Source organism: Schistocerca cancellata, chromosome 1 (assembly GCF_023864275.1).
Source record: "Schistocerca cancellata isolate TAMUIC-IGC-003103 chromosome 1, iqSchCanc2.1, whole genome shotgun sequence".
NCBI lineage: Eukaryota > Metazoa > Arthropoda > Insecta > Orthoptera > Acrididae > Schistocerca > Schistocerca cancellata.
In genome coordinates this window covers 561,082,211-561,107,499 of record NC_064626.1, presented here as the reverse complement: position 1 = coordinate 561,107,499, position 25,289 = coordinate 561,082,211, and the positions used below count along the sequence as shown (strand labels likewise).

The 25,289-nt window shown below is 43.8% G+C and overlaps 1 protein-coding gene across 2 annotated transcripts in view; it reads right to left on the bottom strand.

The window, feature by feature from the left end:
- Positions 1 to 900: 900 nt before the first annotated feature.
- Positions 901 to 25,289, bottom strand: part of LOC126181131 (alpha-taxilin) — a 244,805-nt gene continuing 220,416 nt past the window's right edge. For both annotated transcript variants that reach the window (XM_049924748.1, XM_049924747.1), the window contains exons 5-9: positions 23,634 to 23,828; positions 21,588 to 21,716; positions 16,965 to 17,123; positions 7,606 to 7,822; positions 901 to 1,346 (exon numbers count right to left, since the gene is read on the bottom strand). In XM_049924748.1, coding sequence (XP_049780705.1) covers positions 1,075 to 1,346; positions 7,606 to 7,822; positions 16,965 to 17,123; positions 21,588 to 21,716; positions 23,634 to 23,828 — 972 coding nt within the window. In that variant the 3' untranslated portion in view covers positions 901 to 1,074. The remainder of the gene's footprint in view (positions 1,347 to 7,605; positions 7,823 to 16,964; positions 17,124 to 21,587; positions 21,717 to 23,633; positions 23,829 to 25,289) is intronic.

The following is a 25,289-nucleotide window of genomic DNA, read 5'->3' as shown; positions in this document are numbered from 1 at the left end:
TTCTTTTTTTTTTTGCTTGATGAAATACGAAATAAAAGGGCCAGACTCAGGATTCGGGATCCAAACTCATAAAAAAAGAGAGCCAGACAAGAGATTGGAAGTGAACTGACTAAATGTTGTGGCAGTCGGGCAATGCCGAGCGGCTCGGGCGTGACTTCGAATGTTCTGATTAGAGGAAACCAGCTACAACGCGTGAAGTATCAACCATCAAGTAATTTTAATCCAAATATGAACACACATATTTGAATATTCTGGACCTGTTCCTTGAGTATGTTAAGAATCCAGCAAGTGTTTTGTTTCTCACAATAAGCCTGCCTTTAGAGGACATGGTTATGCTGCAGCCTAGCTGGTGCACATCGCCGGCACAGCTAGCTGCTCACTGTCCAGTGGCCACGCACAAGGCCGCATTTAACCTGCAGCTGCACTTTGGTCATTGGAGTAGCGTGCTTGATCCTCTGTAGGTGTGAATGGACTCACTCACTCACGCACTCATATTGACCAAGAGGCACTCACCTCCATGCGTGCCAAAATATGCGTGTGGGACTAGCAAAGGCGCACAGGTGTAAACGCACTTCAAGGAAGATGCCTTTATCTCGTGGGAACCTCTTCAGAAAAATTCGGGCTGCGGCTTTCCGGACAGAAACTGCGAATATTATTCATCTTACACTACATACCTGTTTCCTAGACCAAATTAGGCAAATACCGACTCGCTGTAATGTACAGAAGGATTCACTCTTCCCACAAACATTCTCGAATGAACGGGCCGAAATCTCAAGATATGGAAAGAGAAAAGTACGCTGTGCCACGCACTTCACAGTGATTGGCAGCGTAAACATTCTTTGATACTTACCTTACACAAATTCCAATACGCTGCCGTATTTCGGTATTAATTCGAGAAAGTCGTTTCGTAGCAATTTTATTAGACTATACATACTGTACTGAATAATTTAGATATAGTACATTACAAAGTACATTGCATACAGAGTCGTAGACAAAGCGCGGGCGACAAAACGGTGCGACGACAGCGCCACACGCGCTCGTCACTTTTTCTCTCTCCAGTGGCCACGCGGTCCTTCACTGGTCGATGTCTTCGCCGGCGCTCGTCTTTCCTTCACTGCTGCTATCCTGTACCGACACCGTTTTGGCATCCGGAACAGCCTTTACGTTGCAGTCTGGAACAGTCTCAACATTTCCCTCCTGGACAGCTTCCATGTTACCCTCCTGGGCAGTCTCCACTTTGCCTCCCGAGACAGCGTCCATGCTGCTCTCTGGGACGGGGTCCATGTTGCCCTCCGACGCAGCCTCCATGTTGACCTCAGGGACGGGGTCAGCTGAATCAGACATACCTACAAATAGCAGAAGAGATATCAGCGGGAAGCACATTAATTCTGTAAGAGGTCTGGAGCAGCAATGAGTTGGCGAGTTGTACAGCTCCTTTCTGACAGTTTAAGTCAATCTACAGGGTGATCCATTTGTGTAGGACGACCTTCTTAAAACAAGAACAGGTGGTTATACAAAAATTTAAAGTCAAGTAGTACGAGGTGGTAGAGGGGGGAAAACATGGTGAGACTGTATTACCAACTTGGTGGCTATTTTGTAAGCATCCATCTTTGATGCAATAGAAAAACAATTTCCTTAAGACAGATCCTTTGTAGTGGCATGCGGTGGAGATATGTGGGCGCCAGTTATTAAACTGAAAGTTTAAGCAGCTGAAAGGTGTCAAAAAATTGTATAGGATTACGACAAATATTTTACAAAAATGTGAAAAGGAAACAGTATGTGCTTCAGGATGTATCTAAATATTGTAACCAACTTTCCAAAGCGTAACGGGAGGTTTTATCAAAGAATAAGATTTTTGAGAAGAAAATGCTATACTCTCGTCCTATTTACCTCAAGAACACTGTACAAATGTTACTACTAGCGAAAATTGTAGCACCATGAGGGAAATATCCCATTACAATGAAATTTATTGCACAGATTAGTGACATGAGAACAGTCAAATGATTTCAATCACAGTACTGTACAGCATGCAAACGATAACTATTTACAACGTGCCACAGTGATGTAGAGGAAATAAGAGACCAACAAGGAGACAGGTTTGTCTATTAGGGAGGGAAACAACGTCAAACTATGCTACAAAAGCCATCTAAGCCACCCCGCATGCGCACTGCACGTGATTTTGAATATCCTTTCGCCCTTTTCACCTCGCCGGTTTTGTCGCTCTTAACCGTTTTAACATTTCTTTTGTCCCTAAAATCGTCCTTAACTTTTTTTAGATTTTAACTAAGTAAAATTAAAAACCAAGCCTTTTGTTTCTCAGCCTTTCTCAATAAGAAACTTCTGTGCTTGTTAAGGTGTAGTTTCGATTGAACTGCAAACGTAATTAGTTTTTGCATAAAATATTTTAAAGTCTTGGACGGTTGGTCACCATAATGAAAAAGTTTAGGTTACTAACGTTAATTAAAGAAAATTTCCAAAATCTGACTGACGTTAGCCGGTAGCGTAAGAGAACAGGGAATATTCAAAATCTTATGCTGTAGCTTAGGTGGTTTTGTGGGTCAAATTGAAGTCGTTTTCCGGCTTCATAGACCATAAGTATATCAAAATGTTCGTCTCCTGCATCATTGTTTTATGCTGTAAACAGTTATCGTTTACACCCTGTATACACACTTTGGCCACAAGAACTCAGTACGGTGTGAAACTGCTACGTGCTGCCTGGAACCAAAGATGGCCTGCACATTCTCCTGGGAACACACTGCCATACGGTTTGTAGGCGCGTCCATAAAGCATCGACAGTAATTGCAGGAGGACCAGAACGAACAAGCTGCCGATCGACTATATCCCAGATTTGTTCCATGGGCGACGTGTCAGGAAAACGTACAGGGCAGGAAAGCAGTGGTACCCGTCGTTCTTCGAACAAAACTTGCGTATTCCTCACCACGTGTGAGGTAGCCATTTCCTGCAGAAATATGGAATGTGGAGCTGCCTGCAAGAGGGGAAGTGATTTAGACACCAAGACCTCTCGGATCTAGTAGCTACTGTTCTGATTGTCCTCAAAAAGCAGGAGAAATGATTGAATGTTATTGCCAACGGCGCCCCAAACCCTCAAGCTTGACGTTTGTTCATTACATCGCTCGGCAGTGCAGTCTGCTCGACTGCGTTCGTCGCGGTAGAGTCTACCACGTATGCGGCCATCACTGTAGAACATGTTGAAGCAGAACTCGTCCGAAAACGCGACATTTTACTATTCGGCACGCCAGTGGCGGCGTCCACTGTTGCATTGCAGTCTGTGGCACTGATGGTTTCTGGTCAGTAGAAGCCGACCCAGATGGCAAACGTGCCAGCAGTTCACCCTCAGGAGCGCTTATGATGCCATCTAGCACCCTAAATCACTCATCATCATCATCATCATCATCATCATCATCATCATCATCCGATTCGACTCTGTGTAGGAAGAACACACACACTTATGGTGGCACAGAGACCAGTGGAACAAAGCATGCGGTCTAAAAGATAAATTACTGAGGAGATCATGAAGTGAACGAATAACCAAAACAAATCCGGAATGTAGCAAAGTCGTCTTCAGCGTACATAACAATCCTGAGAGCAATCCAAATTTCGAACGTAAATCAGGCAAGGTCAAATCTGTGCTATTCAACGGCTCATAGCTAAAAGCTTCAGTAACTAGAGAGGGAGGGAGGGAGGGAGAGAGAGAGGGAGGGAGGGAGGGAGTGACGGAGGGAGGGAGGGAGTGACGGAGGGAGGGAGGGAGGGAGGGAGGGAGGGAGGGAGGGAGGGAGGGAGAGAGGGAGGGAGGGAGGGAGAGAGGGAGGGAGGGAGAGAGGGAGGGAGGGAGGGAGGGAGGGGGAGGGGGGAGAGAGGGAGGGAGAGGGAGGGAGAGGGGGGAGGGAGGGAGGGAGGGGGAGGGAGGGAGAGGCCAGTAATAGCCGGGCTGCAGCGTTTAGCAGTGAACACTCGTAAGATGGTGGCGGCATCTCACGAGCTCGGCATCGTGGCTTCGCCCTGCGCGAGCGCAAGCTGTGGTTGTAGTCTGGTGGCCGAGTAGCTCTGGCGTGTTTCCCCTATCGATACTTTGGCTAGGCGGAAATTCCAATCGCTGTCAGATACTGTAATAATAATAATAATAATAAACCAGCTTTCAGCAGACGGCACTGAACCGTTCCAGACATGCCCACAGCCATTTCAGTGCTCCACATCAAATCAACACTGTGGACAAAGCTGTTCTGCATGTTTCGTCCATATGTACAAGATGGCTGTCGTCCCATACCGCGGTCATATCGTATGGTTCACCACCATCTCGTCGCCGTATACAACGTACTTCCGCGAATAGTGACGAGTCGTACATCAATGGGGCTGGAGGAACGACTGACGTCGGTCGAGTTTCGCCTATTGTATGTAGGGCGAAACGACCTGCGAGACGTCTGAGTGTCGCCGCAGTTTATGTGTTTACTGTTCCGGCGCATACGGAAGGAAACTGCTGGCACCGACTTACTGCATTGTCCTCATGATTCTGAGAATACTTGTGGACCGTGCCCTGCTGGGCGCGACTGTCTGGCGCTGGATGGAATGGTCTAGGCATGTTGTTTTCGTGGCCAGTGAAACGGCAAGTTCAGTGCCCTCAGCTGAATAGCATAGGCATGACTGGTCTGAGGCTAGTTGACGTCTTAAAGCCCTGCTCGAAATAGGAGGGGACGGTCGCTATTGGCGCGGATGATGTTCTGAGATAGTGCGGGGGAGGGGGGGGGGGGGGATTTTGGAATCAGCACTGAATGCTGAAAAAAATGGCTCTGAGCACTATGGGACTCAACATCTTAGGTCATAAGTCCCCTAGAACTTAGAACTACTTAAACCTAACTAACCTAAGGACATCACACACACCCATGCCCGAGGCAGGATTCGAACCTGCGACCGTAGCAGTCCCGCGGTTCCGGACTGCAGCGCCAGAACCGCTAGACCATCGCGGCCGGCACTGAATGCTGATTCGCGGTTTTTCGAGGATAGTAGGGAGTTGAGTAATGTTGGCTTCGCTCTTGCGTCGTGCGGACGTAGGGGATTTGGGAGCTGATCTTCATCGGAGTCGGATGGTCTTGTGACATAGTTGCACTTTTTCGGCAGAACGTAGAATTCTTGGACAGCCTTCGATGCCAGGGGTTGAAACAGAGTTGCTGCACAGCAGAAGTCGGCGCCTACATCATCAGAACGCTGCCTACCGACGACCTGCTACAGATTTCAGGATTGGTAAAGTATTTTGCGGCTCTGGCATTGTAGGACCTATCAATTTTATACTGAAGTCCTCAACAGCACGCGCTGCTCGCTTTGCTACAAGTCTACCATGCTTGTTTCTCCATGTGATCCCATTTGAGCTCTCACTACTAATCGCGATACTGCAATATAGTCGGGAGAGTAATATTTGATTCATTAAGACCTCCAGTCATTATCGTCATATTGCATCACAGAGCCTAGGAGCCCCTTGTTCTCGGGCCAACTCTTATTCTCGTAATAGTTCAGTGTACCCCATCCATTAACCTAATGTTTGTGTCGATAATAATGTGCTTTTATGTTCTGATGTATAATAAATCTCATTGTAATATTTAATCCGCATATCGTTTCGTACATATATGCGGAATCCCATTTCCTGTTGTTTATTATGATAAAGTTCTTTTTTTCTCTGCGTAGATTACGATTTTTATTAAATTATTGTGAGTGTGCACTCCTTATTTTACCAACTAGCAGGACCAACCATAATTTCCTTTCCTTACCGTTGTGCACATAACTAATTAGGTAGTAGGTAAGGAGAGGGTCGAGTATATGTCTCGTTCTCATGCATAATTCGTCAGAATTAAAGAATTACAAATTCTTGTCCATCCCAGCACCTCGCATACACTCTAGAAGTTTTATAGACTAATACAGCGACATTAATAACAAAATTAAAAATACGCTTAAGCACACAACACAACGATGCGCCAGGAAAGAATTACCCGAATGGGACGGAAACTGGTAGATGTGATGTACATGCACAGAAAAACAAACGATTGCAATTTAAGAAAAGTTGGATGGTTTATTGAAGAGATAGAGGTTCACAAATTGAACAAGTCACTAGCACATAGGTCCACCTCTGGCCCTTACGCAAGCTGTTACTCGGCGTGACATTGAGTGACAGAGTTGTTGGATGTCCTCCCCAGGGATATCGCGCCAAATTCTGGCCAATTGGCGCGTTAGGTCGTCAAAATCCCAAGCTGGTTGTATGGCACCACCTACAATGCTCCAAACGTTCCCAGTTGTGGAGAGGTCCGGCGGTCGTGCCAGCCAAGGTAGGGTTTGTCAAGCACGAAGACAAGCGAGACAGAGTCTCGCTGTATGTGAGCGCGCATGATATTGCTGAAACGTAAGCCTCAGATGGTTTGCAATGAAGAAGGGCAGCATAACAGAACGCGCAATATCGTCGACGTACGGCTATTCTGTAAGGGTGCCCTGGACTACAACCAACGGGGTCCTGCTCTGAAATTAAATGCACACAAAACCATCAGCGCCGGTTGTCGGGCCGTATGGCGGGCGACAGTAAAGTTGGTATCCCACGGCCGTCCGGGGCGTCTACAGACACGTCTTCGCTACTCATCAGGGCTCAGTTCGAAGTGGGACTCACCAGTGACGACAGTTCTACTCCAGCCAATGAGGTTCCAGGCCGGAGGGGTGTCTGGAGATGCCTGGGACGGCGGTCGGATACCAACCCGACTGCCAGCCGCAATACGGACCAACGACCAGGAGAGACCATTCGGGGTGCCATTTCAATTCGTAGCTGCACCGCTTCGGTTGACATCCGAGGCACCTTTACAGCACATTGGTACGTCGACGATATTCTGTACCCCGTTTTGTTGCCGTTTGCAATTACATTTCAGATGATAGCGCCTCCCCCCCCCCTCCCCCCACACACAGCGAGAGTTTCTACTGCTCGTCTTCGTGCTTACCGAACTTTGCCATGATGGACAAGGTCGAACATGGCCCTCCAACCAGGTCGGAATTTTGGCGATCTAACGCGCCAATTGGACAGAATTCGGCATGAAATCCCTTAGGAGGGCTCCCAAAAACTCTATGAATTAATGCCCTGCCGAATAACTGCTTGCATAATAGCCACAAGTGAACCAACGCATTATTGACTTGCTCAATTGGTGAAGCTCTTTCTCTTGGATAATCATCAAAATTTTTTGACACTGTAATCATTTGTTCATTTGCACATGCACATTACATCTACTGGTTTCTCTCCCATTCAAATAATTCCTTTGTGGTGCTTCTCTTTCTCTCTCTTTTTCGTATTAGAGTGTAATATTAATATTCGTTAATCACCAACTACTCAACAATAGATTTTGAGATAAATTAGATTCTAATGTGATTTCCTGTCTTTCCAAGTGGAAGGAGCATCCCCTCCCCGATGGAGCCCAAATTACATACAACTTCGTTATTGTGAATCGATCAGAAGTAATGTGTAGCACAAAGAATAAAATCAAATTTTTAGGTAGGAATCACCGGAACGGTGCTGCATATTATGGAGTAAGTGTGAGCCCCGCAGTCTGGGACGCACGGCCTGACCTGGGACGGCGGCGAGCTGGCTCATGAGCAGCTGTCGCTCGGCCTGCAGCGTGCGGCACAGCTTCTCCAGCTGGGCCGACTGGCGCGTGACGCGCTCCAGCTCGCGACCCTGCTGGTCCCGCTCGCCCGCCATCTGCTGGAGCGACTCGTGGCTCTTCTCCCAGCGGCTCCGCCAAGACGCTGTCTCCTTCTCCAGTTGCGTGATCTTCTTGCTCATCTGCAAAACAACCACAGTGCTGCCCCTCAACAATCTGGCGTGGGTCCAGGGTTCGGTTTGGGGGAGGTCCTCCCCTCTCAAACCAAAAGAATATGATATGAGCCCCACTTTTAACTGTAACATAATCTTCGGATTTAAATACGACTAATAATAATAGTAATAGTAATTATATACATAGAAATTTATATAATAATACGTGTAATAATTATTTATTTACATCAGTGGTTATTTATTTATTTATTTCAAGTGGAAAGATCAGAGCCTTCGAGCTATGAACATTTTCTATCATCCAGACTTTACTAATAAAGAGTTGACGAATAGTTAATACATACTATCCAATCACATTAATGTGACCGCCTGTCGAAAGCCCAAATTACAACATTTTGCACCATGCATCACTGTAAGATGTGCAGTGAGATTCTAGGAGGTACCAACAGGGATGTGGAGCTACCCCGACTGCAGTGCCGCAGCCAGCTGCGCTAGGTTTCTCGGATGAGGACCCATGACACGAACAGCCTGATTGTGGTGGTCTCACAATTTCTCGATTGGGCTTCAATCTCGGGAGTTTGTTGGGCAAGGGAGTATGGTAAACTCATCCTGGTGCTCTTCGAACCACACACGTACACTATGAGCTGTGTGACATGTTGCGTTGTCCTGCTGGTAGATATCATCGTGCTGAGACAAAACAAACTGCATTCAGAGATCGACATGGTCCCCAATGATAATGTATACTTCTGTTGATCCATTATGCCTTCCAGAATGACGATATCAAGCGGGGAATGCCAGAAAAACATTTCCCACACCATAATGCTCTGGCGATTGTTGTATGTTGTTTGCTATCAGCCGTTTGACGGCGTACACGCCAATAGCCATCTCTCCATTGCAGCATAAAAAAGAGATTCACCTGAAAAGGCAACTGCGCCACTTCACTGACATCCAGTTGCGATATTGGCGTGCAAATTCCAGCCTTCGTCGCCGATGAACAGCAGTCGGCAGAGAGTGCAACGAAACAAATGCCTGTTATGGAGCCCCATGCGCAGGAACGTTCATCATCTGGTCAACACTCGCAGATGTATTCGCACGTACACATCGCAACCGTCGTTCACACGTCTGTCATCTAATGCCTGTGATGGCCACCAGTCACCTTGGCACCGGTTTTGAATAGCGACATTTTGCAGTGGACGGTATTGTTTAACCACAGCGGCACCCTAGCAGTTTACAAACTTAGCCGTTTCGGAAGTGCTTCAACCCCTGGCCTGAGTGCCAGTGATCATACTCTATTGGACCTCAGATAAATAGCGCCGTTTCCGCATTACGAGACCGCACTGTTTTCTACAACCCACCCAACACGCTTTACATACCCTCCACGGCTAGTGCTGCCCCTGGCGTATGTGAGTAGTTATTGCACCTTGACGTCGAACATAGGTCGTGGTCACATCAATCAGACTGGACCGTGTAGAATACAAACATAGATTCGAACTGTAGAAGAGATTACGAACCAAATGACTGCAATAATTGTTTGGCTGAAAACATAATTATCCCGTTCGCAGGTTTTATAGACAACTTCCCGCCAGAAATGTAATTTTTCCTGTGATTCGGAACCCACTGATGTGTTGCCAAGGGCAAGGACTGCACGATCAGGTCTACATAATTTTTAGATTTCTGCAAATGAATTTAGTACAACAGTCCATAATTCAAACTTGCTCCGCCGCCGCTGTACCACACAAGGAGTCCTTTTACCCATGGGGGCGTTGGGCTGGCGTCAATGAAGAATGACCAACTTAAAAAGCCAGGGAGTCTCCCACGCAACACTCGCTGAAATGCCGCAGAAGGGTCGGCGAAGTTGGCTTCAAGGAATTACTTTTTACCAGTATAGTTATTCTGCTCTCTCTGTCTCTCGAGGAAATAAAACCAAGCGACACGCGCTCTCAAGTCCACTCGCAAGAAATACCTAGTCGCAGTTGACTGATTTTGACAGTGAAGACTGCCGTGCAAGTCTACCACCATCTTAGTTGCAACACGTGCTGGACTTCCATCACCTTGAAGTCAGATGTGTACGAGAAACTCATGGTAGGAATTTGGTCACATTTGTAGAGCATGTGCACTATTTGGGCGATCGCTGTAACAACATGTACTCTTGTCTGATTCTACAAACACTCGAGTGGCGGCTGACTGATGCTTTTGTTGTAACCAACACGCTCACGTGCCCGAGCCCTCATTTTCGTGAGTTCGTTTCTCATGGCTCTACATTTATTTATTTATTTCCTTCCCATTACTTCACTCTATACACCTAGTAATTTTTTGCTAAGGGCTGTAACAAAACCTTTCGTCATTTCCTTGTATGTTTTATGTATTCGTTTCCCAATGGGTAGCTTTTTTGCGACTTTAGTTACCCATTATCTTGGATTCATGGCTATTCCTACGCTGTGAAGGCTGCCTCATCATTTTCCATGTGACTGAGGTCAATTATACAGATTCTGAATTCAACTGCAGTTACTATGTTACTCTTCTCTAGCTTTTCCACGACTCACTAAGACTTTCAGGCAAGCCAGTATCGGAACACTTGCTGGAGGTTGGAGCATCTGATGCTTAAAGGTCCAGGAGACAGGTAATTTGTGCAGGTAAGCCACAATATGTATAATTCCAGAACGGAATGACAGAATTGCAGTATCGCTTGTCATCATCGATGGAAATCGACTACCTATTTCATTTAAAGTTGTCCAATGTAATATTCGTATCGCATTTTCTATCTGTTAATCTCGTCAAGTGCAGTCACGAAGCTACACAATAGATTTCTACAATCCATCTACAGAAACCTCTCTTATATCTAACCAAACAGCCTTAGTTAACATTACAATTCATATAGCACATAAGCGATAGACAATATTATTATTATTATTATTATTATTATATTATATTCTTTCTTTTCTCAGACGTTATGTCTGGTCAAAAAATGGAAAGTGATGCGGACCTTGATCAAGCGTGACTTCCTTTTAACTGTATGGTATATGTTACATTGAATTTAGGAACTTTCGGGTGATTGAATATGTATCAATAATTACAGATTTCTGTAGTTGTATATATACGTTTGGATGTAGCTGTATTGCGTTGATGTACTGGTGGATATTGTGTGATATGACTCCTGTAGTTGATAGTATAATTGGTATAATGTCAACTTTATCCTGATGCCACATGTCCTTGCTTCCTCAGCCAGTTGGATTTATTTTTCAATTTTTTCCTCCTGTTTTCTTCTGTATATTTGTTGTATTGGGTATGGATATTTCGATTAGTTGTGTTAATTTCCTCTTTTTTTGGTGAGTATGATGTCAGGTTTGTTATGTTGTGTTGTTTTATCTGTTATAATGGTTCTGTTCCAGTATAATTTGTATTCATCATTATTCAGTAAATTTTGTGGTGCATACTTGTATGTGGGAACGTGTTGTTTTATAAGTTTATGTTGTAAGGCAAGCTGTTGATGTAGTATTTTTGCTACATTGTCATGTCTTATGGGGTATTCTGTATTTGCTAGTATTGTACATGCGCTTGTGATGTGGTCTACTGTTTCTATTTGTTGTTTGCAAAGTCTGCATTTATCTGTTGTGGTATTGGGATCTTTCATAATATGCTTGCTGTAATATCTTGTGTTTATTGTTTGATCCTGTACTGCAATCATGAATCCTTCCATCTCACTGTATATATTGCCTTTTCTTAGCCATGCGTTGGATGCGTCTTTATCGACGTGTGGCTGTGTTAGATGATACGGGTGCTTGCCATGTAGTGTTTTCTTTTTCCAATTTACTTTCTTCGTATCTGTTGATGTTATGTGATCTAAAGGGTTGTAGAAGTGTTTATGAAATTGAAGTGGTGTAGCCGATGTATTTATATGAGTGATTGCTTTGTGTATTTTGCTAGTTTCTGCTCGTTCTAGAAAGAATTTTCTTAAATTGTCTACCTGTCCGTAATGTAGGTTTTTTATGTTGATAAATCCCCTTCCTCCTTCCTTTCTGGTTAATGTGAATCTTTCTGTTGCTGAATGTATGTGATGTATTCTATATTTGTGGCATTGTGATCGTGTAAGTGTATTGAGTGCTTCTAGGTCTGTGTTACTCCATTTCACTACTCCAAATGAGTAGGTCAATATTGGTATAGCGTAAGTATTTATAGCTTTTGTCTTGTTTCTTGCTGTCAATTCTGTTTTCAGTATTTTTTTAGTCTTTGTCTATATTTTTCTTTTAGTTCTTCTTTAATATTTGTATTATCAATTCCTATTTTTTGCTTGTATCCTAGATATTTATAGGTATCTGTTTTTCCATCGCTTCTATGCGGTCGCTGTGGTTATCCAACATGTAATCTTCTTGTTTAGTGTTTTTTCCCTTGACTATGCTATTTTTCTTACATTTGTCTGTTCCAAAAACCATATTTATATCATTGCTGAATACTTCTGTTATCTTTAGTAATTGGTTGAGTTGTTGATTTGTTGCTGCCAGTAGTTTTAGATCATCCATGTATAGCAAATGTGTGATTTTGTGTGGGTATGTTCCAGTAATATTGTATCCATAATTTGTATTATTTAGCATGTTGGATAGTGGGTTCAGAGCAAGGCAGAACCAGAAAGGACTTAATGAGTCTCCTTGGTATATTCCACGCTTAATCTGTATTGGCTGTGATGTGATATTATTTGAATTTGTTTGGATATTAAGTGTGGTTTTCCAATTTTTTATTACTAAATTTAGAAACTGTTTAAATTTAGGATCTACTTTGTATATTTCCAATATTTGTAGTAACCATGAGTGGTGTACACTATCAAAAGCTGTTTGGCAATCAAGGTATGCGTAGTGTAGTGACCTTTGTTTAGTTTTAGCTTGATATGTCACCTCTGCATCTATTATCAGTTGCTCTTTACATCCTCATGTTCCTTTGCAACAGCCTTTTTGTTCTTCATTTATAATTTTATTCTGTGTTGTATGTGTCATTAATTTCTGTGTAATGACTGAAGTTAATAATTTGTATATTGTTGGTAGGCATGTTATTGGGCGATATTTAGCTGGGTTTGCTGTGTCTGCTTGTTCTTTAGGTTTCAGATAAGTTATTCCTTGTGTAAGTGTATCAGGGAATGTGTATGGGTCTGCAATGTAACTGTTAAATAATTTAGTTAGATGTGAATGTGTTGAGGTGAATTTCTTTAGCCAGAAATTTGCTATTTTATCATTTCCAGGGATTTCCAATTGTGCGTAGAATTAATTGCTCGGGTGACTTCATGTTGCGAAATTATCACTTCAGGCATTTGTGGTATCATCTTGTATGCGTCTGTTTCTGCTTGTATCCACCGTGCATGCCTGTTATGCTGTATCGGATTTGACCGTATGTTGCTCCAGAAGTGTTCCATGTCTGATATGTTTGGTGGATTGTCTATTTTAATGTGTGTGTTATCTATTGTCTGGTAAAATTTCTTTTGGTTTGTGTTGAATGTTTGGTTTTGTTTCCTTCTATTTTCACTTTTTTTGTATCTTCTAAGTCGTTTGACCAATGCTTGTAATTTCTGCTTCTTTTCATCTAATTGCTCTATCGCTTCTTGTTGTGAGATTTTACCTAACCTTTTTCGTTTTTTGTCTGACATTTCATTTCTTATAAATTGTGTTAGCTGTCTGATGTCTTTTCTCAGTTTTTCTATTCTGATCTGTAGCCTGTGTTGCCATGCTGGTTTTGTGGGTTTCTTCTGTGTGTTGGTTGGTTCTGATCTCTGCCTAGTGTGTATATTTAGTGTAGTGAGTGCTCCTATATAAACCAGTAGTTGTAACTCTTCCATAGTTGTATTTTCATTAATTTTGTTGTGTATGATTGTGTTGATAGTTGTTATTGTTGTTTCGACTTGTGGGTTATTTGGGGGTGTATGCAAGATTGGTCTAATGTCTGTATTTGTGTCTTTGTATTCTATATATGTCAGCTGAAATTTTTCTTCTATATTTAACATGTGTGTCACTTCGTGTTCTATTTGTGCTTGTTCTCGTGGCTGTCTTAAGATTTCGGTTTCCTCTGATTGTTTAATTGATGCGTGTTGTTCTTTGTTTGTTTGCTCTTGGATGTTTGAGTCAATTACTGTATTTTTTTCTTCTTCTGATTGCACATTATTTTGTTCTAGTATTTGTTGTACTTATTGTTTCATGTTTTCTAATTCTGACTGGGGTATCCTGTTATTTTTGATTATTACACGAATCTGATCAACTAGTCGTTGTTCTGTTAAAAATTTTAATTCTGGGTATCTGGTAATAAATGTTGTGTATACTTGTGATCTGTATCCAGTTGTGTTGGTCCTAAGTTTGTTGCTTGGTAACAACAGAACATGAGGTGTCTGTTAACTTCATCTGACCATCTCATCCTCTGTCTTTGTTTTCCTTCTAGATTGGTTGGAGGAAGCATATCCTGCAAAACACCTCTATTTGGATTTAAATCATTTTCCGTGTGGCTAGCAGTGTCGTTACCATTGTGGACGGGCACAGGGTTCAAGTGTCGTCCCCGAACATGACAGAGCTTGTCCGAGTCTTCATTAGTTCTGTCCTGAACCAACTAATCACTCTAAAAGGGGGGTTAGCCCGATTAGTGGTTTGTTCTTTTCGTCGCCTTTTACTACTGGCAGAACATACCAGAGGCCTATTCTTTTCCCGGGCCTCCACGGGTTTTATTATTATTCTTTCTTTCTTTTCTCAGACGTTATGTCTGGTTAAAAATGGAAAGTGACGCAGACCTTGATCAAGCGTGACTTCCTTTTAACTGTACAGTATATGTTATATTGCATTTAGGAACTTTCGGGTGATTGAACATTTATCAATAATTACGGATTTCTGTAGTTGTATATATAAGTTTGGATGTAGCTGTATTGCATTGATGTACTGGTGGATATTGTGTGGTATGACTCCTGTAGTTGATAGTATAATTGGTATAATGTCAACTTTATCCTGATGCCACATGTCCTTGACTTCCTCAGCCAGTTGGATGTATTTTTCAATTTTTTCTCCTGTTTTCTTTTGTATATTTGTTGTATTGGGTATGGATATTTCGATTAGTTGTGTTAATTTTTTCTTTTTATTGGTGAGTATGATGTCAGGTTTGTTATGTGGTGTTGTTGTTGTTGTTGTTGGTCTTATTAATATTAACATAAATAGAAAGGGTTGCAAAGTATAGTGTTTCACTTGCATGAAATTGCAATTCAGAGAGATGCATTTGAGAAGTACATGCTCCATGCAATTTATTTAACCACTGTAATAGGAAAAAACTATGAAAACTATGACAGCTTCGTTATTTACACGATCTAAAATCGAAGTGTGCTTCCACCATTTTCTGAATTTCCCTTAGCAATACCATTCTGAACAAAGACCTATACCTGCTTGTAAATTGAGGAACGTTGTTTCCTGCTTTTCTCATTGTCTCGCCTTACTCCACTCATGTGGTTTGTCGGTTCTACCTGTGGCTCACGAACGATGTCTGGTTTTTTGTTGGCAGCAGCTCTGGTCACAGCCTTTCCCCGACTGTAATGTTTTCTCCTGCTGAGTTGTCAGCAAGCCCATGCATTTAGAGTTGCCCTAAAGCAGCCAACTGAAAAGTATATTGTGATACAGCTTGTAACTACCTAGAATTCTCTGTCATTTCCGTGATAGAAGTTTCTGTACCACTTTGATCTCCGAAAGTTACCCGAGGAATTTTGAAATTGATTTATACAAAAATACAAATTCGTTCAGTCACGAGCCCCATGAACAGTTGCTATGAGCTTAAGTTAGTCATGTTGGCTGAGAGGTGTTTCCATCAACAAAAACTAAATATTAATTACTATCATACTGTTGCAACTACATCTGCTTGAAATTTTTTACTGCAGACAAGCCTTTGTCTCCCTTTATAATTTTTACCTCCAAAATTCCCCCATCGAACTTTCTGTTCATTGATGCCTCTGAAAGTATCCGATCAAACGATCCCTTTGAAACGTAACAGCACATTCTTTTTATGATAAGCTGTTAATTGATCAGGTAGGACCCATAAAATCAATTTCGCGATTTTAGCTATGTAAAAATTTTAAACAACTTCACATCGAAGTACTCACTAATATTACTTCCATCCGTTGGTAGTAGGAACATGTCTTGTCAATTCGTTCATTTGCAGTTAGGTCTTTTCATTTAAGAACACTCGAGTAACAAAAGAGATACGTAATATATTGTAATTATAGTGTTTGAAACCTTTAAAAACTCTATTTCTCATACTGTCAGCCTACTATGCTGCAGGCCAACATACCATCTAATTCCTAAGTATTTATTGTAATTCATGAAATGCAACCAGATTAAGAATGTACACAAAGTGTTTATTTGGGATGATGTATTTATTAAAATTCCGTTCACGCGAAAAAATATGTACTGGTATTCGAAACAGGAAATATGGTAGGAATATTTGGTATAATATAGTTTCAGTGTAATTACCACAAATGGTTTTCTCGCATCATTTCAGTGATTGTTCCATGAGAACAATAGATCTGTGACTGTCGTTGTATCTTATTTCATGCATTTCAATTGTAACTATTGGATAACATTTTTTTGTAATTATCAACAAGTTCTTTAATTATCATTAGCCAGTTTACCATACGCAACAGTACATCGGTTGTTGGAGCGAATAAGGCGCGCGAGAAATCGTGTGGAGGGCCCAGTACGATGGAAGATCTTGAGAGCACTGTGTGGCGTAATAAATTGTACACCTGAAATAATAACTGACTTTTCACATCTTTTGAGAACAGCAGGGTTCTCTGGCCCGTCTTCGCTTAAGAAACTTAAAAAAGATATCATCTGCAGCGAAGCGTCGAAATGAAGATAAGTTCTGGTCAGCGTTTACTATTTTGAACAAACTCAGTCACACCCACCCAACTTTAAGGACATTTATTTCAGCTAATACTGACAAAATTAATATTTCGTAAAGATGTTTACTTTCAATTATTTTCTGTGCAAGGCGGTTACACTTCACCTTCTTTCAGTCAAATTGTGCTGCAACAGCTTCTTCTCCCCAATTCGGTTCGGTGTCTGTTCGTTAAGGTACCGAAATTTCATGGGTCTTTTCGTGGACAGATCTTACGACAAGAGAAACGTTGCGAGAGCAGACCGATTTCGCTCACCTTTTCCATGTCCTCCTTGAACTTATTGAAGACGGACGTGCTGCGCGTCATGGCGGTCTGGAAGTCGTCGAACTTCTCGGCGTAGAGCGCCAGCTGGCTGCGCAGGTTCTCCTCCGTCTGCTCCATGGCGTGCACCTGCTCCTCGTACTTCATCACGTCCTGCAACACCACCACACCCACTCAGCGCCTCCTCTCCCCGTCTGGACAACAGGCAGGATCATGAACTCGACTCACCATTTGGGACCAGTGGCCTAATTATAGTACGATCGGCGAGGGATACCCCGACAGCTGGCAGTGCTGTTGCCAGCTGACAACTGTGAAGCGCAAACGGCTGCTGGTAAAAACAAAAGACATATGGTCGTGCGTAGGGCTATGACAGCAGTGTGCAGTGTGTCGTTGTCATTTAGGATCGTGTTACGCGATGATTTAGGTAGGTGCGCGATGCTACCGCACCAAGTCCCCTGTAACTGTCAGGGATCTTCTCTCGCCGACTATCAGTTATGTCAGCATGAGCGCGAGCCCAGAGCACAACTGTATCAAAATTGGAGAAGGGCGAAAGAAAAGAGGAAGGGTAAGTAGAAGTACTGACAACAGAAGGAGGAGCAGGAAGTAAAAGTAGAAGTAACGATAGTAGTACTAGTAGTAGTAATAGCAGGAAGAAGAAGGGCAGGGATAAGAGGGCTAAAAGGGAACTGGGCAGAGATGTATGAAAGGAAATCTGGAGGCAATTCGCAGTGAAATGTGTTGAGCAAAAGCTCCATAAAACCTACCTGTCCTTGCCACTGAGAAGATTGTTCCTAGTTTTTGGCTACTATATTGAACCACTCTCGTTATACCAAGTGAGCGAAGACAGCGATTGGATGAAAACTTTATTTTGGGTTTGTTTTGTTTGTTACCGCTTCCTAGTGATCAACAAATGAAAAAGGAATCGCGATATTGTTGCAACTTTGATTACACTGAACATGTGAACAGGCTGGAATAAAAATCTCTCTGTGTACATGCCGCGCCAATTCAGGATAAAACTCCAAGCTTTCGACCACTACTTCCATGGTCGTCGTCAGGGCTAAAACTGACTGTCGTGAACTAGCGAGGCTCCCACTTTTATATGCAAAGGACGGCTTCTGATTGGCTGGAACACGTCATAGCAACAGCGATATGGTGCGTAGTGAAGTGGTTCCCTCTACTTCCATAGATGTAGTTTCTATCTCGCGTTGCTACCTTGAATCACTGGATAAAGAAAAATCGCAGAGAAAAACTTCCCGCACTTTACCTCCTGATTCAAGGTATGGCGCTGCAAGCAACGCGGGATAGAAACTACATCTATAGAAGTAGAGGGCACCACTTCACTACGCACCATATCGCTGTTGCTATGACGTGTTCCAGCCAATCAGAAGCCGTCCTTTGCATATAAAAGTGGGAGCCTCGTCAGTTCACGACACACCCTTCATCTCCTTTCCCAAGGTGGCTTCCATCAACTCCCCCTCCTGGATGATGCCCTCTCTCCCTCCATTTATCCCTCCTATCAACTCTGATCCTCACTCCCCCTCCTTTCCTCTGTCCTTTTCCCGGGCTCCCTCTCCCCCCCTTCCATCCTCTTTTTTCCCAACCACCCCTCTCCCTGCCCCCTTCTCTCCCCTGAGTCCTTTTGCATTTCCCTCCTCTGCCTCCTCTCATTCCCTCCGCGTCTGCCCTGCCCCTCTCCCCTTTTATTAGTCCCCTCGCTCTTGGTTGCCCCCCCCCTTTTCGTTTTTTTCCCTTCCTCCCTCCTTGTTCCTCCTCCCCCTCCTCCAGGTCCCCCCCCCCCCCATCTGCCTTTGGCTCGGGAGTGTCATCTTCCATTTTCGTGCAGTGTTTTGCAGTGAGTGTTCCGTGTTGTGTTTTTTGGGAAGTGTTGCGAACGGCCATCATACTGTCGCTGGGTGTGCTTTTTATCTCTTGCGAACAGAAACCAGACTGTCGCCATGTTTTTTAATTGTTTGTGTACTATGTTCCTTGTCTGATTCCTGTGTCTTTTATTAACATTGCCAACCCCTTTTGCTTTCTGTTTTAACTTTCCGCATTTTTCCGTCATTTTACACTTTACGTCACCATTTTATCGCCTGTTTTTCTTGTTTCTTTTCTTCTTCCGTTTTTTAAAAAAAAGTCTGAAGGCTGTAGAGCAGCGTACTAAGCTGCTGCCAGCCCGCCCCCTTCGGGGGAAATTGAAAATCAATAAAGGAAAAAAAAAAAACAGTTCACGACAGTCAGTTTTAGCCCTGACGACGACCATGGACGTAGTGGTCGAAAGCTTGGAGTTTTATCCTGAATTGACGTGGCATGTACACCGAGAGATTTTTATTCAAGAAATACGTCGCGAAAGACTTCGTAGCCATATGTGAAGAGGCTAAGAAACGATGAGGATTACACAGAAAAGGGGAAATCAAATGACTGAGCGCTATGGGACTTAACATCTGAGGTCATCAGTCCCCTAGAACTTAGAACTACTTAAACCTAACTAACCTAAGGACATCACACACATCCATGCCCGAGCCAGGATTCGAACCTGCGACCGCAGCAGTCGCGCGGTTCCAGACTGAAGCGCCTAGAACCGCTCGGCTACTTCGGCCGGCAAAAGGGGGAAATGTCGGCAACCTAATGGCGAGAGGGAAGGGCGGAAAGAAGGAAATGGAGGGGGTAGGAGGATTGTATAGCTCTTTGCTCAGGTGTCAGTTATGTTGCCACACTGAATGGGACACTCTTTTCTATCTGTTCCTAACTGTCTTTTCTATGCCTTCCTTGCTGGTTGAGGTCTACTTTTCGCAAGGCGCGTACAAGAAATTACGCACAAATCTTTCCATGAGCCAGCTGTACCACCATAGTTTACCGACAGAAATTGGGGTTTAAGGAACTGTCAACGATAAGGTCATTATAAAGATGGTGCACAAGTTGAATTGTGCACCACCCAGCACACAGTTTATTTATTGTTGCCACTGGAGACTAACGTATCACTTCATACGGGACAAGATACTGTTCCCTTCTCATACAGTATAGTAGACGTTAAGGCAGAGTTCTGTTTAACATAACTATCGCACTGCTGGCTCGGTAGAAAGACGATTCTGTCGTCTTCGGCGATGACTGCAGAGTACGGCTGAGCGGTTTTGTGCTCAGAGGAAAGTAAGCAAGCTGATGCAGTGACGAATGGCATGGCTAAGCCGGTGTCACTCATTCATCACTGCGTGTGGCAGCGGCTGTGCCAACTTGTGGCTTCGTCACGCGGTACCAATCTTGCCTTGGCACCTTGCTGTTCGGACGACACCACAGAGGACTCGTCTGAAAAGCCGACGTGGCGCCACACTTGCATCCAGTGCTGACGTTGGACGCACTACTGTCGGTGCGCATCCCTCTGCTGAGGCGTTAAAAGAAGCCCCAACAGTGGTCGCCATGCTGCCAGTCCACGGTGCTTCAGACGTCACTGTGGATACTTGTCTTGGATTAAAGAAGACCGTTTCTTGACTCCAGGTATATGAAGCGGTTGTACGATCCTGCACGGCCGAGTGAACAATAGACATCCTCTCGGGCGATAGTCGTGTGGAACTGATGAGATCCTCCATGACATTTAGCACGACTCTCCTGAATTCACTGATTCCAGGTTGGCATTACAGTCACGGGATCCCGACCGCTGTTAGCAGCTGTTCAAACTGGCTACAATGCAGCGATTGCCAACTTTCAACATACGCTGTTAGAAGGCACAACACGATCTCACGAAGCAACATTCAAATGCGATTTCTCAATTAGAAGCTCGCTGTGTAATATTTCCTTATACACATGATGTCAGTGACGTCACTCCTACCTATTGTGTGCAGTTGGGCTAAAATGCGTAACATCTGCAAATCCAAACCTGTAGTACATTTCCTGTCAATTTGATGCTAGTTTCTTTCGCCTTCATGGTGTAGCAGTTTTAATGTCCAGAAGTGTTCTCGCATTTTTTAATCGCTATTTCAAGATGGTAGCCTAAATTTACTTACATTATAGGTCGTTTATGAAATAAATGTAAGGACGGTCCTGGGGATGAGTGCTAATGTGCTTTGCTGAGATGCAGGTAGAAATATTGTGGGACTCGTGGGTCATGCTACTTGTTCACAATGATTTCATTTAAAGTTTTTTCGGAATTTAACTATCAGCGTTCCATGGGTAATGAGTTGCCATCAGTGATACTTTAATATTAGAAGATTATGTACAATAACACACAGTTTAAGTAATATTTTGGTGTGGTAGCTTGTACTATTGAGATTCCTCATAGACTCGCGTTTCACATGCTACTCGCTTAATACTGATATTAAATAAATGTTCTAATTCGAATTGCAGACATCATATCTTTATTTTTGGTGTAGCCCAGTAATGATCTTGTACTCTAATGTTCATTGACTGTACAGAGTAATTTTTCTCCCGTCTAAAGTGTGTGCAGTTACCTCCCGGCTTATTATGATCCCCTGGCAACAGGCATATCCATTATAGTCACTTAACACTACATAAGTCCAGTATCTCAACCACCCCGTCGCTTCGCTATGGCCTGCTGCTAAATGGCGAAGTTGTGGATTTCGTGGTGTGTTGAAACGCTCAGTGTTGATAGAGGATGGTACTCACGTTTAGCAACTGCTGCTTCTCCCTGAGCAGCTGTTCCTTCTCCAGGTTGGCCTGCATCCTCAGCTCTGCCATCTGGGCGTTGTGCAGCTGCGTCTCCAGCTCAAGCTGCTTGGACATCTTCTCCACTTGCTGGAACATACGAGACGCCGTGAGTTCCTCTCCCACATACACTACACTAAAGAAAACGTAGGCTGCATTACTATGAAGGAATTGATTATTTACTTTAGGTATGGAAATATTGTGTAGTGTCATGTTGATAATTATGAGATACAGCAACACAGATGTTATGTAATAAGAAGATCATTATGTAGTTGCGAGTAGTGCGTGAGGAACATACGTCGTAGGCAACAGCTGCAACAACTAGGGGGCGTCGTAGTTTTGTGTAGGGTACATACTCCAAGATCACTGGACCTGGTCGATGAGTGATGAGAGCTTTTACGTATAGTTACTTCGAGTGCTGAAATTTGTGGCTATTGCTGCTATCTGTGACTTGACAATGGCCGAACGCTTCCAGAGTTGTCCGAAGGCGTTGGTCGCTGCTGAGTGAACAGTTCGGTCCGTTCAGTGCTGCTCTGGTCCCGACGCCATAATAATCCCGCAGGTGCAGCCTGTAGCTGCTGTTTAAGTCAAATCTGTGTCAGCTTAGATAACGCTGCCTATGAGGAGATGTAAGTGTTTGCTTGTTAAACAAATTTGTGGGACCAATGCAAACAGAATGAGTGCTTTCAAGGTGGATAATTGATCTGTATGGTTGTAACTGGGGACTGTAGTTGTATGTGGGACCAAATTGTCTCTATGCTACAATGTGAATGACATCAGTGACCACACAAATTGGAACATCCCCTTAGAGACTGTACAAGACTGACCTGAAAGACCAACAGGAGATTCCAGTCTAGGAAGGACCGCAGCGCAGCAACAGCTTGCATGTGAGCAACTCTACCGTCACACCAGTGTAAGTTCCACGTGATCAACAACACCAAGTGCACATATGAAAATCGGTATAGCGTAATCTTCACTTGATGCTCCTACCATTGGCTTGGTGTCTGATATTCAGAACTAATATTTCTGAGACGGGGAAAGAAGGCTATTGGGTTTTTGTAAAATTCCCATCCGTGGTCGCTGAGGGTAGAATGACTGTTCAACAGTGTGTTGAGAGGATTTGTAGTTCTGCAGTTGCCCTATAATAGTACATTCTTCTCTTTTCAAATGATGCAAGGCATCGAGTGCACTGACTGCCAGATGAGGCGTTTAAACCTGTGGTAGGTGGAGGGTGTAGTTCAGGCCACAGGTGGTTCTGTGATTTTTTTATGGTTGTTTTTCGAGCTATGATTTGGGTCCACTCATTCAGGCTACCGTGGGCATAAAGAAATATATTTACTGCAACATTCTTGGTTTGACGAAGACTATTGCACCTCAGCTTTCCCACAAAATAAACTGGTCTCATTTCCGATGGAAAATTTCTGGGGGTTTTGGAACAGCAGGTGAAACGTATCAATCAACATGCCCGCAACTTGGTAGCTCTACTGGTTGGTTGGTTGGTTCGTTGGTTGGTTTTGGGGTTTGATGGGGGCTAAACATCGAGGTCATCTGTCCCCTGTTCCAAACACACACACTTGTAAAAGGCCTATACAGTAAAAGCGTAACCTCTGCACCCAGAGGGAGGGAACACCAAGGGGTACAGAGCTAAAATGAACACCGCAATAACACAAAATAGAGGACACTTAAAAGGAGCAGGGCAAATAGTTGACTAGAGTAAAACAGACTACAGTGGTTGATGGATCAGGTAAAAGGTCAACCACTCAACTACAAACGAAGAACCTCCAGCTGTAAAGCGTTGACAGAGGTACCAACGCAACTAGGCTAGAGGTGGTGTTGGGCGGTATGTCTCCTGCGGATGACTGGTTATTGTCGGCAGTGCTTATTTATAAATGGAAATGTTTCCTGTTATTGTAATGGAACTGTGTGTAATTTTATGATTTGTGAAATAAAGCCCGCTACGAATGCTGTTGTATGAAGGCAGTGTCAACTGCGGAGGAGGCGACGCACCTGGTCGCGGAGGCGCTGCTGCTCGACGAGCTGCTGGAAGCGTCGCTGCAGCTCGCAGTTGTCGTCGCGCAGCTGGCTGGTGCTGCTGTTGTTGACGTGCACCTGCGCGCTCACCTCGGCCAGCATCTTCTGGAACTTGTCCGTCATCTCGCGGTGGCGCGCCTCCTCCTCGCGGATCCTCTGCAGGTTCTCATCCTGCGGCCAACCGGACCACCACTTCACTCACTTGAACAAACTATAGCCGAGTGGCCGCGGTACATGCAGACACCCCTAAGTGCGATACCAGTATAAAGCAATGATGCCAGTATCGACAAACAGAAGGAATCGAACACGCGTCTGACAACCGAGAAACTTTCACGAGTACAGCCAAGCTGCAACCGGCACCACACTTCACTCGCAAAGCCGGATGTACTCGTACAATTATCAATTCGCGGACATGTCTCAACAGGATGGTCAGAAAAGTCTGAATAACTTGTAAGGGTGTCGCCGGGTAATTATGCTAAGAAATAACTTAAGAAAAAAATTAAATACCTTGCGCCCTTTCCGAGTTAATTAGCATTGAAGTTAGCCGATCAGGCCATTTCGCGCGCAAATTCAAGCGGCTGACCAGACACGAAGTCGCCAAACGTGTTCGTTCAGCTTCCTAAAACCAGACAAGAGTTTGATATAAAAATTGGACACGGGGCGGCACTAAGGATCGAACCAGAGCCAAAGGCTGAGCCTCGTGCGCTGTCATCCACACCAGGCATGTTCAAGAGGCGAACACGAGCGCTCACACTTGCTCGCTGCCTGTGTAGTGTACGCTCACGGTAAAATGCGCCGCTCAGGTGTCACTACCCAGTGCAAACTGTGCGCTGTCTTCAGAGGAATGACCATGAGTTACATCAGTTATAACTTTAAGGCGCGTACACACTAGGCCAACGAACGACAGCCAACCGTTTCGTAGGTCGAGATTTGCTTTGCGTGTACGGGCGTAAATCGGAGCCAACGAAGCAGTTGGCCTTGGTTGCGGTTTGGTCTACTGGCGATAACATCAAAGCGTTGTTGTTGGTTGCGTTGGGACAGCTGTCTTAGTGTGGACGCCGGTCGAATGTTCGTTGGTTTACTAGCGATTTGTTGTATCTCTAGAACGGCTATCTATCTAATGTTTTCAAGACAGCCACCTGTCGCAATTACTGTGTTTCATTGACAGGTTTCGTTCTTTAATTTAACAGGAACATCATCAGAAACTCTGGAATATATAGAGTACAGTAAGTGATTGTTAAATTAAAGAGCGAAACCAGTCAATAGAATGTACCGAGTGCGACTTGCCCCGAAAAACTTAGTTTCAGAAGTCAGTGTCTTCTCTGCTCGCTAAGGATTTCTATTTCTTGTGTTTAAAAATACTGGAGAAAAGAGCGAAATATGGAGAGACAATTAAAGCTGATAGAGTGGATGGAAATGTTTATAGGTCCCTACGAACCGCAGTCAGAAAGCAATATACACGATGTGAAAAAATAAATGGTGTCTTTATTGACGTCTTTTCGCCCTGAACGACAAAGAGGAACAAACAAAACTAGGAGTAGCTACGAACTTTCTTCTGTAGATGCAACTTTCGTAAAAGAGGTGTTATTTTTGAAAATTATAGAGCCTACACAATTCTATAACGATTCGAAA